Source organism: Acomys russatus, chromosome 2, assembly GCF_903995435.1.
Source record: "Acomys russatus chromosome 2, mAcoRus1.1, whole genome shotgun sequence".
Taxonomy (NCBI): Eukaryota; Metazoa; Chordata; class Mammalia; order Rodentia; family Muridae; genus Acomys; species Acomys russatus.
This window is the reverse complement of record NC_067138.1, coordinates 60,056,509-60,072,595: the sequence shown is the minus strand read 5'-3', so window position 1 is coordinate 60,072,595 and position 16,087 is coordinate 60,056,509. Positions and strand designations below refer to the sequence as shown.

The window sequence follows — 16,087 nt, the reverse complement described above, 5'->3', positions numbered from 1 at the left end:
TGTGCCTCTCATACAGTCATGTCCTGTCAGGATGGTCTTTAGTTTTGGTGCAATTAAGATGGGTAGAAAAATTCTTAAATTGGAGTATGATGGTCCACCAAAGGAAACACTACTTATTAGATAATTCTTTGATGCACATGGAGTCTAGGAGTTACGATGAACCTGGAAAATGGGCGCAGTTTTACTTATGTGTGCATTTTAGAGGAAAATGCCCTCATTTCCTGTTGTGCTGTCCCTTCAGACATTAGCACACAGGCACAAGAAAGCACTGATCTGACACATTTTCTAACAGAGAAAATGTCACAGAGCTTCTCAACGAAGGATAGTGAAAAAGAGGTGAGGCTGTCTGGAGTTAAGTTGGTGACATTGTTCTCTGCTTCTCTGTTGACATGGGGGGAGGGAAGGCTGGAGAGGTGGCTCCTCTTGCAGAGGATCCAGGCTTGGTTCCACCTGTAGCCCAAATTCCAGGAGATCTGACATAATCTCCTGGCTTCAGTGGGCACACACATGGTGCACAGACATATGTGCAGGCAGCATTCCCATACATGTACAATGGAATTAAAGCTAAGGACTTGTTTATTCCTTAAAGGGGGTTAAGAGACAGATGTTTCTATCATGCATGGTCCTGTTTGACTTTTGGAAAGCAGCTGTTGCCGCCTATATTTGTCTCACACATGTTTCAGCATGGGCTCCTTCTCAATTCATTATAACACAATTGAAAGAAGATTGTCCCTTCGTCACCACGCACCAAGATAATGCATGGAGCGGGCAATTAAAGGACCAGGGCTCAGTAGGTAACGCATTTGCCGTAGAAGTGTGAGGAAAGAACTGAGTTCCCATCCACAGGATCCACATCAAGCCAGGTGTAGTGCTGTCTGTCTGTTTTCCCACTGGTGCCCTAGCAAGGTGGGCCCAGAGGTGGGAGAAGCCGCAGGCAAGCTTACCTGCCACAGGTACCAGCAAACGACAAATTGTCTCAAACAAGGTGGAAAGTGAGAAAACCAATGCCTGGTTGTTCTATGACTTTCATGCCACACATTCATATGTCCCCCCAAATAAAACACTTAAAAAACATTGCGATATTAAGAATGCTTGAGTATTTTCTTGTTTTAGAGGATAACCCAGTGACCGGAGAGTGCCTTGGTGGTAGAGCACTTGTCTATTGTGGTCAGGGCCTTGGGCTCAGACCCCTATATTGCTCCAGCCTAAACTAAACCACAATGCCAAGCATTGTGAATGCTTTCGAGGTCGCTCTTATTCCGTGATGCTTATAAAGCAGGAACTCTTTTATCTTCACACCAGTTTCTAGCCTCTGTTCTGGTGCAGAGACAATGGATGGTTATTCTCCACACAGGCTGCACAACAGAGGTTCACATCGGCCATCTTTGCCACAGTGGCAAGAGAAGCCCCTCAAGAAACTTCTATATTCAGTGCCTGAAACTGCATTTTGCCTCAGCCACTAACCCTTAATTCTGGGTCCCATCGTCCCTCAGGTCAGCACCATCGGCCAGTCAGTGTTTTCTCAATTTAGCAGCCTTTGCCAGGAAATGACAGCAACCTGCTTCCTCCTTAGCATGCCTTATCAAATTGCAAATTCTCCCTTTTCTTCCCCTCCCTCTCTTATTTCTTTTCCTCTCATACCCTCCCATCCTGTCCTCTCTCCCAACAAGGTCAGAGGTCAATATTTTTAGTCACAGTTAGGCTTCTGTGCCTGGGATGCCAGGCACATGACACTGCATGCACTTTTTCACTTATGTGAAAGGGATCTGAACTGGGCTTGTCTTGCTTGCACCACGAACACTTTATCACCTGCCCAGTCCAAGACTCCCAACTCTGAATCATAATTTCCTAAGCTTAATTTTTCATTTGTTTAAAATATATTTGTTATAGGCATTGAGCTAAAATCATTCTTCAGTACACGCGCACGCACACGCACGCGCGCGTGTGCACACACACACACATACACACATACACACACACGGAAATGAAAATTCACTGCAATCCTAGAGAAATGTTTCCTGCTGCACACAAGCTAACAAGGACCCCTCAAATCTTCATTCATCTGGAGCATGCCAGAAAGCTTGTGGGGCCCCTGTTGAATGCAGACCTTTTCATTTTGTCTCCCCGAATTTTGGTTCACAGACAACACGTCTCTTTCTCTGACTGTTGTTCCTTGTATAACACAGGAGACAGCTGCCGCTCAACCCACCTACACTAAACATTGCACTTGACAAGGAGGCCTCCATTAGACCAGAAGAGACTGGCGTGGGTAGCTGATTTCAGAGCTGTAGAGAACCCTTTCCTCTGCCAATGGTGGACAAACACTGAATACTGGGCAGGTTTGTCTTGTGGCTCAGTTTTAATCCTAAGAGTTGATTTTATTTAAATAAGTTATTCTGAACTTCAGACATTTTCCTGAAATGTTAATGTAAAAATTTTAAATTATATTGTGCACAACAGTGGGGTTCAGTGTGATGTTTCCATATAAGCACACAGCATGCACTGTACAAATGGAATGAGCCTTTTCCACCTCTCACACTTCTTCCAAGTCCCAAATAAATATTATTCTATTTCCTGGTCAACATTCTTTAGTGAGGGGAGGGGGGGCTAGTTTGTTTCACTTAATATAATGACCTCTAGATCTATCCATTTTCTTAAAAAGACAATATTTTGTCTTCTTTGTGGCCAAATGAGAGTACACTGTAAGCCACATACACATACCTGATTGACATACCTCTTTGGCCATTCTCCCATTTGATTGAATTATCCTGTAATTCTTTATAAGATTTATTGGATTCCTTCATCTCTTTGGATGTATTTTCCTATCATTCTTTATAGGATTTATTTAATTCCTTCCTCTGCTTGAGTGTATTTTCCTGTGTTTCTTTGAATAATTTATTTTCCTCTTTCAAAGCTTCTATCATTTTCATCACCTCAGATTTAAAGGACTTGCTGTGGTAAAATAACTGGTTTCTGGTGTTGTTATATGGCTCTGCACTTTGTTACTTTTCTTCTTGCACTGTCCTGTGGGCATCTGGTGGTCTCTGATGTTAGCAGGCTTAGAGATTGCTCCAATGAGGTCACTGTCTATGTCCCACATTGGCCAGCATGTTGGCAGCAAATAGAGAGAGCTCCAAGCCAAAGGTTGTTTGCTAGGGCTCCCCAGAAGCCTCCTCAGGATGTTGGACAGTGGGTGTTTTAGAGCCTGCACCCAGCTCAGCTCAGCTGGATTCCCTGACTGTATCCCAGTTGAGCTAGGCAGGAGAGGAGTGGGATGACAGATTTCCAAGCCCAAAGTTGCTCAGATGCCCTACAGTGGTTTTCAAGATAGCAGGGCTCTGTCTATCTTCTCTGTGCTCCATATGGGCTAGGGCAGTAAGCAGCTGGTGGTGGGAGCTGTGAGAGACTCAAGCTTGTACCTTTTTTTTTTTGCCCCACAGACCTGTTGAGATGGCAGCAAATGTGAGCCTTGGTCTGTGCCAGACTCAGCTCTGTCTACCTTCTCTGTATATGGGCCAGGCTGGTAAACAGCTGTGGGCTGAGGGGGAACTAGAGCCTAAAGCGGCTTGGGTGTTCTACAGGCCTTGAGATGACAGGGCTCTCTTTATCTTCTCTGTGCCCCAGTTGGGCTAGGCTGATAAGCTGCTGGCTGGTGGAGAGAGATTAGAGTTCAAAGCTGCTCACGGAATGGCAGCTAATGTGGGGTGTGGACTGTGCAGGTCTCTGCTTTGGATGTTTGTTCTGTAACCTGGATGGATCAGGCCAATAAGCTGCAGGTGAGTTGGGTGAGATCAGAGCCAGAACCTGTTAGCAGGATGGCAGCTAATGTGGAACTTGGCCCACGCAGGTCTCTGCTCAGCTTGTTTTGTGTCTTAGCTGTGTCAGAGCAGTATATCTCAGGTAGGTTGGTGGAGATAGAGCCAGGCCCAGAGCTGCTCACAGGAGGGCAGCTAATGCAGACTGTGGCCCATGCAGGTTGCAGCTCAGCCTGTTTGCCTTGTGTCTTAGCTGCCTCAGAGCAGTATGTCTCAGGTGGGTGGGTAGAGACAGACCCAGGATTGAAGTTGTTCACATTCCTTAGGGAATGTGACCTTGTCTGCATTCAGTGAGAATCTTCTCACAGTGCACACCTACACACAAATAAAGAGACCCATAAACATAGGGCTTTTTAAAATATTTTCTTTTTCATTGAAAAGCTTCTGCATACAAAAGGGACCAAGCAGCAGAATAAAAAGATAAACTTGGAATGGTAAAATATTGACAAAGGTTATGCCTGCTAACAGAATGAATATTCTTTAAAATAAGTTTTCATACAATCAATTATAAAATTCTTCTAATAACTCAATTTAAAAATGGGCTAAGAATTGGAATAAGGATATCATCAAATTCTTACTAATTTATGACTGCTCAATGTTACTGCCATCAAGACCTAAAGAGGGAATTAGAAGCAACAAAGAAAGCACAGCTGAGGCAATCCTACAGTTGGAAAACACAGGGAAGAGAACAGGAATGATGGACACAAGCCATGCCAACTGAATACAAGAGATGGAAGAGAGAATCTCAAGTGTGGAAGATTGAACTTATCCATATATCAATCAAAGAAAATGTTAAAACTAAAATTTTCCTGACGCAAACAACCCAAGATATCTGGGACACTATAAAAATACCAAATCTAAAAATAGCAGGAATAGAAGACAGAGAAGACTCTAAGCTCCAAGGCCCAGGAAGCTATTTCAACAAAATCATAGAAGAAAACTTTCCTAACCTAAAGAAAGAAATGCCCATAAACATACAAGGAGCCTACAGAACTCCAAATAGATTCAACCAGAAAAGAAAATCCTCCCCACCTCAATAATCAAAACATTAAATGTAAAGAACAAAGAAAGAATATTAAAAGCTGCAAGAGAAAAAGGTCAAGTCACATATAAATGCAAACCCATCAGAATGACACCTGACTTCTCAGCCCAGACAATGAAAGCTAGAAGGGCCTGGACAGAAGTTATATAAACATTAAGAGGCCACAGATGCCAACCCAAACTACTATACCCAGCAAAATTTCAATCACTATGGATAGAGAAAACAAGATATTCCATGATAAAACTAAGTTTAATCAGTACCTAACCACAAATCCAGCCCTACAGAGGGTACTAGAAGGAAAACTCCAACCCAAGAACGCTAACTACACCCAGGAAAACACAGGAAATAAGTAACTCCTCGTCCACAAATCCAAAACACAGAAACACACACACTCTACCACAACCAACATCAAAATAAAAGGAACTAACAACCACTGGTCATTAATGTCTCTTAATATCAATGGCCTCAACTCCCCAGTAAAAAGACCCAGGCTGACACAATGGATGCAAAACCAGAATCCATCATTCCGCTGCATACAAGAAACACACCTCAGCAATAAAGATAGACATAAACTGTATTCCAAGCAAATGGACCCAAGAAGCAAGCTGGAGTAGCCATTCTGGTATCTGATAAAATATTCTTTGAACCAAAACTAATCAAAAGATATGGAGATGGTCTATGTCAGAGACAGTCCCTGCTCTCCTTACTAGGGGACCCATATGAGGACTAAGATGCCATTGGCTACATATGTGTAGAGGGCCTAGGACCAGCCCATGCATGATCCTTGCTTCAGTCTTCATAAGCCCTCCTGAACCCAGGTTACTTGACTCTGTTGGTCTTCTTGTAGAGTCCTTGTCCCCTCCAGGTCCTCTTATCCTTTCCCCCACTTTTCCTCAGGCTCCTTGTGTTCTGCCTAATGTTTGGCTGTGAGTCTCGGCATCTGTTTCAACTCTGCTAGGCTCCCATCCGCAAGCACAGCAGAGTATTCTTGTTTGTCTAATTGATCAGGAATGTCTACCAGGTTTTTCAGTGGTCTGCTTTAGTAATGGCCCCTTTCCTGTAGCTGTTTCTTCAGAGTAGCTTGTTTCATTTTCTGATATTGACTTTGTTTCTAGTTGGGCACCTACCAGGATAAAGCCTCATCCTAGCTTGTTTGGATTTTGATTAATGAGCCTGGACACAATGAATATCATGCTGGAGTCAGATAGACTTTCTATCTCTGCAGACCATGCAAGGGTAGTACTCTGGATGTGCAGGGAGCTGTGGTGTAGAGATCAGGCTTTTGAGTCACTAGGATGAGCAAGCTGAAATTTGAGAAGAAGCCTAGCTTTGGGGAAAGAACTCACACCATTTCCCCGCAAACCCACAGGATGCTGTGGCAAGGAAACCATCTTGAGAAGTGAGCTGCTGTCTGAGTTTGGCCTGACATATTTCCATCTCTGAGACTCCCCAGATATAGCCTACATTGGTTAGGGAGATGCTTTTGTGGAAGATAAGTAACATGACAAAAGGGGACAAAGGCCATCATCCTTGATGACAGGAAGCACCCTTCTTTTGTCCTTCCCTTTCACCCTGCTGTTGTCTCCCATTCTTTCACTCTGCTGTCATCATCCTCTTTAAATCCATTGTCACCCCTCTCTTCCACCCTGTTGTTGCCTCCCCTTGTCACCCTGCTTGTCTCTAAGTATCTGCTTCTTAGTTCTGCTAGGCAATGTGAATCCACATGCTGATTGGTAAAGGGAAAATCACTGCAAATGTTAGCCAGAGCAGGTAATGATCTTAAAGATAGTTGGTGGAGAATGTGGGTGCAGATAAATCCAGGAAGTATGCCCGGATGCAGACTGAAGCAGAGAGAAAAATGTTTCTACCACGAATCTGAAAACAGGGATGTGAAAGCCTAAAGGCTCAGAGGGCTGCCTCGTTTCCCCAAATCTACCCTTTGCAACTCTGCTTATAGTTTTTTAAACCTGTAGCTGATGATCTCTTCCCTTTCCACTCTCAGATCAACATTACACAGGCTGGACACACACCAGCCCTGTGGTGATTAAGACATACAGGACTGATGCTCATGGTTCGGCATGATTTATTTCCTAAGCATTGTGTGAACCACTAGGGTCATAATTTAAGCAGTTCTATGAATACATTTGGTATTATTCTTATAGAAAGCTTTGAACTGACTGTCTATTGACTGCAAGGAACAACTCTGGATGTTCAGACAGTATTTTTGTGACTTTGACAAATGTTGTTATAAAATATCTTATATAGCAAAAGTAGCCATCACTTAAAAAACAGTTATTAAAATATAATTGTTTTCTTAAACAATACAGAAGTAGTTTGCACCTAAGCATGATCCTTCCTCCCAGGGGATACTGCTTTGGAAGGCATTTTTGATGGATACTAGTATAAGAGCGGATGGTATGGCAGGTATCTAGTTAGGGGGAGGCCAAGGATGATGTGAAATATCCTACAGGTAAGTAGAGGATTCTTCTCTACTCCTGTACAAAAGGAAATATCTGGCGATGACAGTTAATTTTACTTGTCATCCTGACACAACCCACAGTCACCTGGAAAGAGAAACCCAAAGGGGGATTGTTTTGATCAGGTTGGACTGTTGACATCTTTGAGGGGGATTGACTTTATTGTCCTCATCAACAGAGGAAGACAGCCTGAAAGTTGGTGGTACCATTCTTGGTTTGGTGATCCAGACTGCAGACAAGGAGAGAAATCTAGCTGGGGACTAAGCCTGCATGTGCTCATTTCTCTCAGTTTCTGGCTGTGGGTGTGATGTTATAGCACCTTCCAATCTTTGCTGCCTTTTCTTTCTTATACTAGAAGTCAAGGACCCGGAGTGAGCTTTCCTAAGGTGCTTTTAGTAAGGTCTTTTATAACAGTAACAGAAGTAAAACCATATTGTGCTGGGTGTGCTACTATAACATTGGTCTGACAAGTCAACCATGCTGAGGGTGAGAAATATTGCTTTATATCCATTGGGCTCTCTGAAATGTTGTGACTTCACACAAGCTAATGTGCAAAGTGCCAGAGAAAGCACTTCTCTGCTCTATTAGTCTTCTTTGAGCCCAACCTGTAAACACTGCTGCTGGGTGGAGTCCTCAAAAAGTAGTCTCCTATGACTTTATATCTTTTCTGCCAATAACTGGGGAAGCCTATAGAATTCTGGGTTAAGAGTCGGATCGGGTTCATAATGTCTAGACCACTGAGGATGACATTCAAAGGAGAATATACATCCCTTGCAAGAGCAGAACAACCAAAATCTACCCTCTTCCTCCCGGTGTGACTTCCTGAGTGGCAAGCAGAGGTAGCACCCTAGCACAACCTTTCCTGCCAACCATAGTTCCCAATTTAGGCATCGGTCTTCCCCCTGTAGTCTTGAACTGCATTCGTGGTTTAGAAACTGCACACATCTCTAGTAGGGAGTTCCAAACATTTTAGCGTCATGGGATCAAGAATCTGAGGTTCCATTTTCTCTTAAAACCTCCTAACATCCAACCTGATTCTCCCTGATTTCTTCAAGTCTCTTATCTCTGAGTTCTAGAAATATCCTCATCTGTTTTTCAATGTTGCTCTTGACATTTTTCTTCTACGGTGTGGACTCTGCGGTTCAAAAACAAAGCTGAGTGCCCAGACACCAAGACTTAACTTTAGGCTTCTTTGCAATCTAGCTTTTACCAACCAGCATGCAAAGCTAGCCTTGTTTCCTGGCCACCCTGTATTGTAGCTGTATTGATGGTTTTGTCTTTTTTTTTTTTTTAATCAAATCACTCTCAACGCTAGACAATTCTTTTGAGTGACAGCCTTTTCTCTCTATTGAGATTTACATCAGTTGCTCCACACACCCTATTTCATTTTCCCTTTCAGTTTTTCTGTGTAACATATATCTTCTACAAAATCTAGTTACTTATGTTGTTCAATACTTGCATTTACAAATTTGAATCAACTAGAGCAAATTTTATTCTGTTTTTGTTGACAAAATGTCTCCCTCAACCTATCAGAACCTAGCATAAATTAGTTTCTTAATAAATTACTAGCTGAAGTTCTCAATAAATTATTAGTTGAAGGTTGAGTGAACATGACTAGCTCCCTTATGTTTAAATTATAAATAGTATAAGTAGAAATAAAATGATTAAATGAAATCTCTTTCTAGAATAAGTATATTTGAATGACTTTCAAAATTGAGACCAATTTTCTAGTTCTCAAAAGGCTGTCATTAAGCTTGTCACTGAATATCAATTCTTACAGCCATAAAACATGATGACCTTTGAAAGTGCATTTAAAATATTCATGCTTCATTTAGGTCACACTTAATTTATGACAATTAATGTTACATTCATTAACTGTTTACCATAGCATTTTCTGTTCTGTCCAGTGTTCTTAATTCTTGGACTTGACTGAAATTGCAAAAGACTTGCTTAGTGTTTAATTACATTTTGACTGGAAGTAATAATAGAACGGCTATATGGTCGCCAATGAAAAGCCCGTGATAAATGCTTCCTGAATGACAGGCTATTTTAGGTGTTAACAGAGAGCCCATTGTTGGCATGCGTGCCATGCTTTCCCAGTAACTCCACAGGAAGAGAGAGTTATTTAGTCTTCTTCCTATACGGCAGGCCCAAAACTTGTTCAATTCACTTCCTACTTATTACTTCACAGTGATGAGCCAAAAAGTAATCATTTAAAAATGCATCGTTACAAGAATAGCTTCTTGTTCCTGAAGTATGTTTATTTGCTTATTTTGGGGGAGGGAGGATATGCTGGCTTTCTTACTTAAATTTTTGCTACTGGAAAGGAGGCCGGTGTTTCATCATTCCTGAGAGCTTAAGGCTGTAGCTTACTGCTCCTGCAATGTGATGGAATGAGAAAGAAAAGGCATGGAGAGGGGGACAGAGAGATGTCAATTGTCTTTTTAAAAACTCTCAAGTCTTTAGTTATTTTTATTTTAAAATTACACATATTCATAATTAAATGAATTGAGATTACAGAACAGTATACAACAAAATAATTCACTTATTATCCTGCATTCAGAAATGACAATAGTCAAGTTCATTTTAATCCATTCTTTCTTTTTTATTTTGAGATTATAATGCAATTGTATACTTTCTCTCTTCTTTTCCACCCTTCAAGCCCTCCCTTATGCCTTCTTGTTCTCTTGCAAATCTGTGGTCTCTCTCTTTTTTTTTTTTTTATTAACTGTCACTTGTTCTCATTTTAAGGGCACATGAACATAACATAGACTTCTACAATGAATTTTATTTTATTTGAGACAGGATCTTACTGTGTAGCCCAGGCTGGACTTGAACTCTCAGTATTCCTACCTCATCCTTATCTGCACTCCTAAGTGCCAGAATTCTAGGTGCTTGCATTCCTGCCGTGCATAGAGTCAGCTTTACATTTAGAAATAGAGAAGATTTTTAATGTTTTGCATAACATTTTTATTATGAATAGTTTCCCTTCATTAACCAGCTTTAATACAGTTTTGGAGGCTATAGTGGAGATTATAGCATTATTGTATTTTTTAAAAAAATATTTACTTTTAATTATGTGTATGTGTGTGGGTGTGTGAATGTGAGTGCAGATGCTTGCTGAAGTTCGAGGTGTTGGATCCCCCTAGAAGTGGCTTTAGAAGCTGTCATGAGTCACCTGATTGACATGCTGGGAACCAAACTTGCGTCCTCTGCAACAGTAGTAGCATGTGCTTTTAGTTGCTGAGCTATTTCCCCAGTCCTATTGTTATTGCCTTGGTATTTTAATTTATATTATGAAAATTTAATTTTCTTCATAAATTTAATCTATGTCTCTACTTTCTTAGGCTACACAATTTGACATAAATGGGGTTTAAAAGGGCATTTGTTTCTAAGGTTTTTGACATACACTATAAATTATAATTGCAGAAAGGGTATATCCATGTATTCCTCCAGAACGCTGCTATTCCTGATCCTTCTAGTATGAAGTATATTTCCTTGAAATAATTTGCTAATCCATTGGCTTTTTCTGTAACACAAAGCTGATTGTATTTGCTAGGAAATACTATTTATAATGGCCTTGAAAACAATTATATAAACTGCAATGGGAAATCATGCCATTTAGGCTTAATTAGAATAGTCATTTAAAACAGTTGTTATTTTCTAGTGCCAATTGCAGAGTATGTATTTTGGTGACTACTGGCTTAGAAAAAAGACTACTAAGCTCTTTACAGTAATGTTTCTAATAGAATTTATTAACTGTGTTATCTTACTTTAATTTTTGTAAAAGGAAATATTTCCATTTAAAAGGTTTTTATTTCAATGAATATACTTTCTTCCTTTTTATAAACAAAATAATTTAGATTCTCAAAAATGAACTTTTCCCATGTGAATAGACCTCTCTACTCTCCTATTTCTGAAAGTGCTATATGAAAAGTCAGAATGGGCTTCACAGGCTCTCTCTTCCAAATCACCTTCTTTGTGTACATTGAAGTCCTAGGACCAAGCTGGACTGGTAACCAGAGTCATTAAAAAGGGAGGCAAATGAAGATGGAGAATCAGCCTTTGTGAAGCTAGTTTTAGGAAAATCTATTATTTAACAAGATTCATCTTCACTCTTCATTTATCAAAAAACAAAACAAAACAAAAACAACAACAACAACAACAAAGAAACAAAAAATTAAAAAAGCCCTTGCAAGCCCTACACTTATTCAAAGTCTATGTCTGAGGCACACTGCTTATACTCTGTTGTTCCCATAAAGTCCTGACTCTCCAAGGGACAGAAATTATTAGGAGTAACAGGCTTAGGCAATAATAATAATATGTCAAGTGCCTATAAAAGAGTTGAGGGTGACCACAGTTGAGTTGTGAGGTAACATGTGGAGAAATCTCTCAAGGGGATAAGAGAATTTTAGTTGCCTATGTCAGTGGTTTTCAGATTTGAACACTGGTCATCAGGCTAAACCCTCAGTGGTTTTGGCTGATTAGGTATGGATGAGTTCCCCAGATCTGCATTGCTCACACGTTCCCAGATGGTGAGAGCCTCCCAGATTTTCTACTTGAGCAAGTGGGCAGATCCTGTCAGAAAACAAGGAATACATGAAGCAAATCCTCTTGTGACACCACAACCATCTGCCTTTTATTGCTGTTCCTAATTCAAGTTTTACACATTACCAACTGGCTATAATATGATGTTGAACTTGAGTTGATTTATTTGAATATCTCTGCCTTACGTTTTTAGCATCAGATTTCTATAATCTTATGATAAATGATAAACTTGTTAGATCCAAAGGAAACTCCAATTTCCCAAACTCTAAAAAGCAATTCAAATATCCAGAAATGAGCTCACCCTGGACTATAGGAGAGTTTCTGTGAAACTAGTTCCCATTCACCAAAAGGAGTCATTTCCCTTACTTCTGACAGAAGGGACATATGGGTCTCCATTGTCATGTACCCATGGCTGCACATAGAAGCTCCCTCCAATGCTGGGCTCCAAGCTCCCTGAGTGTCATTAGTACTTGACCCTTCATTTCCTGCAGCTACTCACCCTCCTTATAACCCCACTATTCTCACCTTGCTTTCTTTATTTTCTATCCCCTTCTATTCTCCCCTCTCTCAAAGGTAGTCCTGGCTACGTTCAGCCTCCTGGCCATGTTCAGTCTACTTTCTGCTTTGGACTCTTTCTGCTGACTCCAACTCTTCTCTCTCTCTCTCTCTCTCTCTCTCTCTCTCTCTCTCTCTCTCTCTCTCTCTCTCTCTCTTGTCTAGGAGTAGTCATATTGATAGTTTCTTTATTATATCTCCATTGAATACAAAATCCAAATGGAAAAGTGTGTCATTGCTCAACAGGGGAAACTTGATGACCTTCCGTTGATTTTGAAACTCTGACCTCACTTCATGCTGTGTCTCAAGTGATAACTTCATGGACCACACCATGCTGTGTGGAGGGTTCATCCTGGGAGTTTGGGGTCTCTTAGCATCTCTTTATAAGTAGTTATATAAGCCACCGAATTCTACATAAGAGACAAACAGTTAAAATTTCTGTTCTTTGGACCGGTAGGGTAAGTCACAGATAGATATGACTTCTCTCTGCAAAGAAACAGTAACAGTGACTCTTAAAGATGTTTGTAGTTAATTATAATATGATAATGTTTTTCATTGAATAGCATGTTTAGTTACATGCATAGGATGCAAGTCAGATGAAGGGACAATACAATCTTGCATAAATTATATCTCAATTCTGTGTTCTATTAGACTCTTCTTTACACTTCAAACAATAAAGCACTTAGTGTAATGGAGGATGGACTGAATGGAATAATGTAATGAACTATGTAGCCTAATGTTCAGTGGGATAAAATTTTCTTTTCTCCTCTTTTCCCATGATTTGGTAGCTACCTGCATTAATGCATGTATTACCACATTATAATTATTATCCACGGCGCACTGGGCAGTTTTAGGAAGAGCACAGAACATGCCTTCACTATTCCTTGTCATGAACACTAAAGTAAACATTTCTGTTCAAAGTTTGAAAAGGGATTGTTTTCAAGAATCTGATGGGTTAGTGGTCTCATATTTTGTTAAATTTCCTAAATAACAGATCTACAGGACAGGAAAACTTTGCCAGGAAATTTGATTATTTCATTTTTATCAATGTTCCCATTTGTCCCCTAACTCTTACATAACCCTTGCCCCTTAGGATATGTCAACAGCTAATCACTGTTAAAATATATGTCCAGGGATAATCTCAGAGAAATGCTGAGCAGGGAAAATGGGTTGAAATAACTCCGTACAACAATTTAATAAATAGCACCTTACTTCAACGAGAAAATATTTGACTCTGTACAATTCATAAATCATGTCCTGTTTGAAGGATAAAATATTTGACATGGCACCAGGCTTAGGCTTATCTTTACCCTTAGCGAGACAGTCCCAAGCAGCCCCTTGCTTTTAACGCTGGTATTGCTGTGACTTGGCTTGTTTGATCAAGCGCATTCATCAGGTTTAGGAAGCTTCCCATATGCTCGGGAGCGAGGGTCCCCAGGCTGTTGTACTTACCTGTGAACCTAATGATCCTTCTAAGCAAGGGGTTCAAGTAGCAACATTCTCCTGTTAGGATTGTTTTCTCCTCAGCAAGCAGGGATTCTCTTGTTGACTTTATGAAATACATGGATATTTCACCAATAAAAATCTGGAAGGGAAGGAATGTTGAAGAAATGTCAAGTAGGAGAACTGTTTGGTTAAAGGTAGAGCAGGGATACACAACATAATTTCTACGGAGTTGCAGTTGTCTCTCTAAAAGACAGCATGCTCATGGGGAATTAGCATTTTGTACTTCATTCTTTGAAAGAATTGGAGAAACCAATATTTGATCATTTAACATACAACTCAGGGGAAAATATTGTAAATTCCAAGACCATATTAAATGTAAATTGAAACAATAGTGTGTAATGAAGTCTATGATAAAATTTATTGTAGTATTAAAATTTTAACTCATTTTGGAAGTTGCAACAATGGGGAAGGATTCAGATAGCTAATGGCCCAAGAAAACTTTTAAAAACATCTCACAATACATTATACTTTGCATGTTAGAGATTTATTTGATCATCTTTGCCTGGGGAGTGTTTCTGCTACATTGAAATGGTTGGGCTGTTGCTGCCCACCCCTTGCTTCTTGAGCTAATACCCCTTACATCATTATAGCCTTACATGGGTGGTAAGCTCTTTGATAACAGCATCTGCACTGACACTTAAAAATTATCCCTATAGCACTAAGCACAGTAGACTTATGTTTAAAATAAGAAGTCAGCATGGACTAGTTTTAGTAATCCCTGGCACTGCTACAACTGAAGATAGAAGTTATCAATAATGAATAAAAGTTATGAATCACTACCATCCATTAAATAGTGAGTGTATGGCATTAGGGCATGTTGACATGGCAGAAGATCTGTAGCCTTCCCCCCCGAGAGAGCCATGAAGTTTCTTTAAAGCATACAAGAGGCACACAGGGGCACTGAATCTGGGTCAACTAGAATAAATCCTACACTTAATTTTGTTTCCAATTAATCATCAGAAAAATCATAATTTAAAAGTGGTTTTTCATTGCCATCATATAAACTGTAATGCTGGAAAAATTTATCAATGTTTTAGGAATCCCCATGTTTTATATTTTTAAATTCTTATGTATTTGTGTGTGTAAATGTTTTCCTGCATATGTATGTGTGTCACATGCATCCCTAGTGCCTGTGGAGGCCAGAAAAGGGCGTGGAACTGGAACTGGAGTTTAGCATGGTTGTGAACTAACACATGCGTGCTGGTAATTAAATCCAGGTCCTCTGCAAGAGCAACAAGTGCTCCAAACACTGAGCAATCTCTCCAGTCTTCCTGTCCCTTATACATTATATCATTGTTATTATAGAGTATCTGCATAAAAATCACATCAAAGAACATGCTTGGATAACAGACATTAAAATCCAAAACTTCAAGACCAAGATCATTTATGTGTTTGTTCCTTCTGGTAAGCGGTGGAGTCACCAACTGTCTCAGAGACCTGGCCATACATACACAGCCAGATTGTGTCTGAGCCATTCTAGAATATGGTACATGATTCTATTTTCACTATCCTCCCCCCCTCCCCCAAATCTCAGACTGTAACACAACAGGAATCTTTCAGTAGCTAAGTTATCTGTTTGGCTATTGGTGTTTTCAGTATCAGTTACAGATTCAAATGTTCACTGTTCACTATTCTGTACAAGTGGCTAAGAGGTAGAACTGTGAAGTAGCTTTTCTTACTTTTAAAGTTGGCCCTGATAATCTTGGGCACGCTACCTGACTATGAAATTATTTTCTCTTTTATTTTCTTGAGATTATAATATAATTATATGTTTCCCTTCCTCCCTCCAAATAATCTCACACACACATATGTATTATTATTATTGGCTTAAATATATATAACTATATATTGTTAAGCCAATAATTCATATAGTTAAGTCAAAATATATGCATGCATAGGTACACATTGTATAGGTTTGTATGCATATATCAATTATTTAGAACACTGTATGAATCTTTATATGCACCATAGAAGAAAATGAAGTTATTGTTTGATAACAGATAGATAGCATTCCCACTGTAGTCATCATTACTATTACACTTTGTAGTAACAGTGTAAGTGATAATAGTGCTGACTAAGTCACTGGAGAGGCAGATTCAAAGATGAGCATAGTACTCAGAAAGTACTAAGAAGTGGAAAATCCA

At 39.9% G+C, this 16,087-nt stretch overlaps 1 protein-coding gene across 1 annotated transcript in view; it reads right to left on the bottom strand.

The window, feature by feature from the left end:
* The window catches only part of Plppr1 (phospholipid phosphatase related 1), a 269,647-nt gene that overhangs the window by 21,428 nt on the left and 232,132 nt on the right, over window positions 1-16,087 (bottom strand). The window contains exon 4 of the mRNA XM_051161956.1: window positions 13,890-14,022. Within this exon, the coding sequence (XP_051017913.1) occupies window positions 13,890-14,022 (133 nt within the window). The remainder of the gene's footprint in view (window positions 1-13,889; window positions 14,023-16,087) is intronic.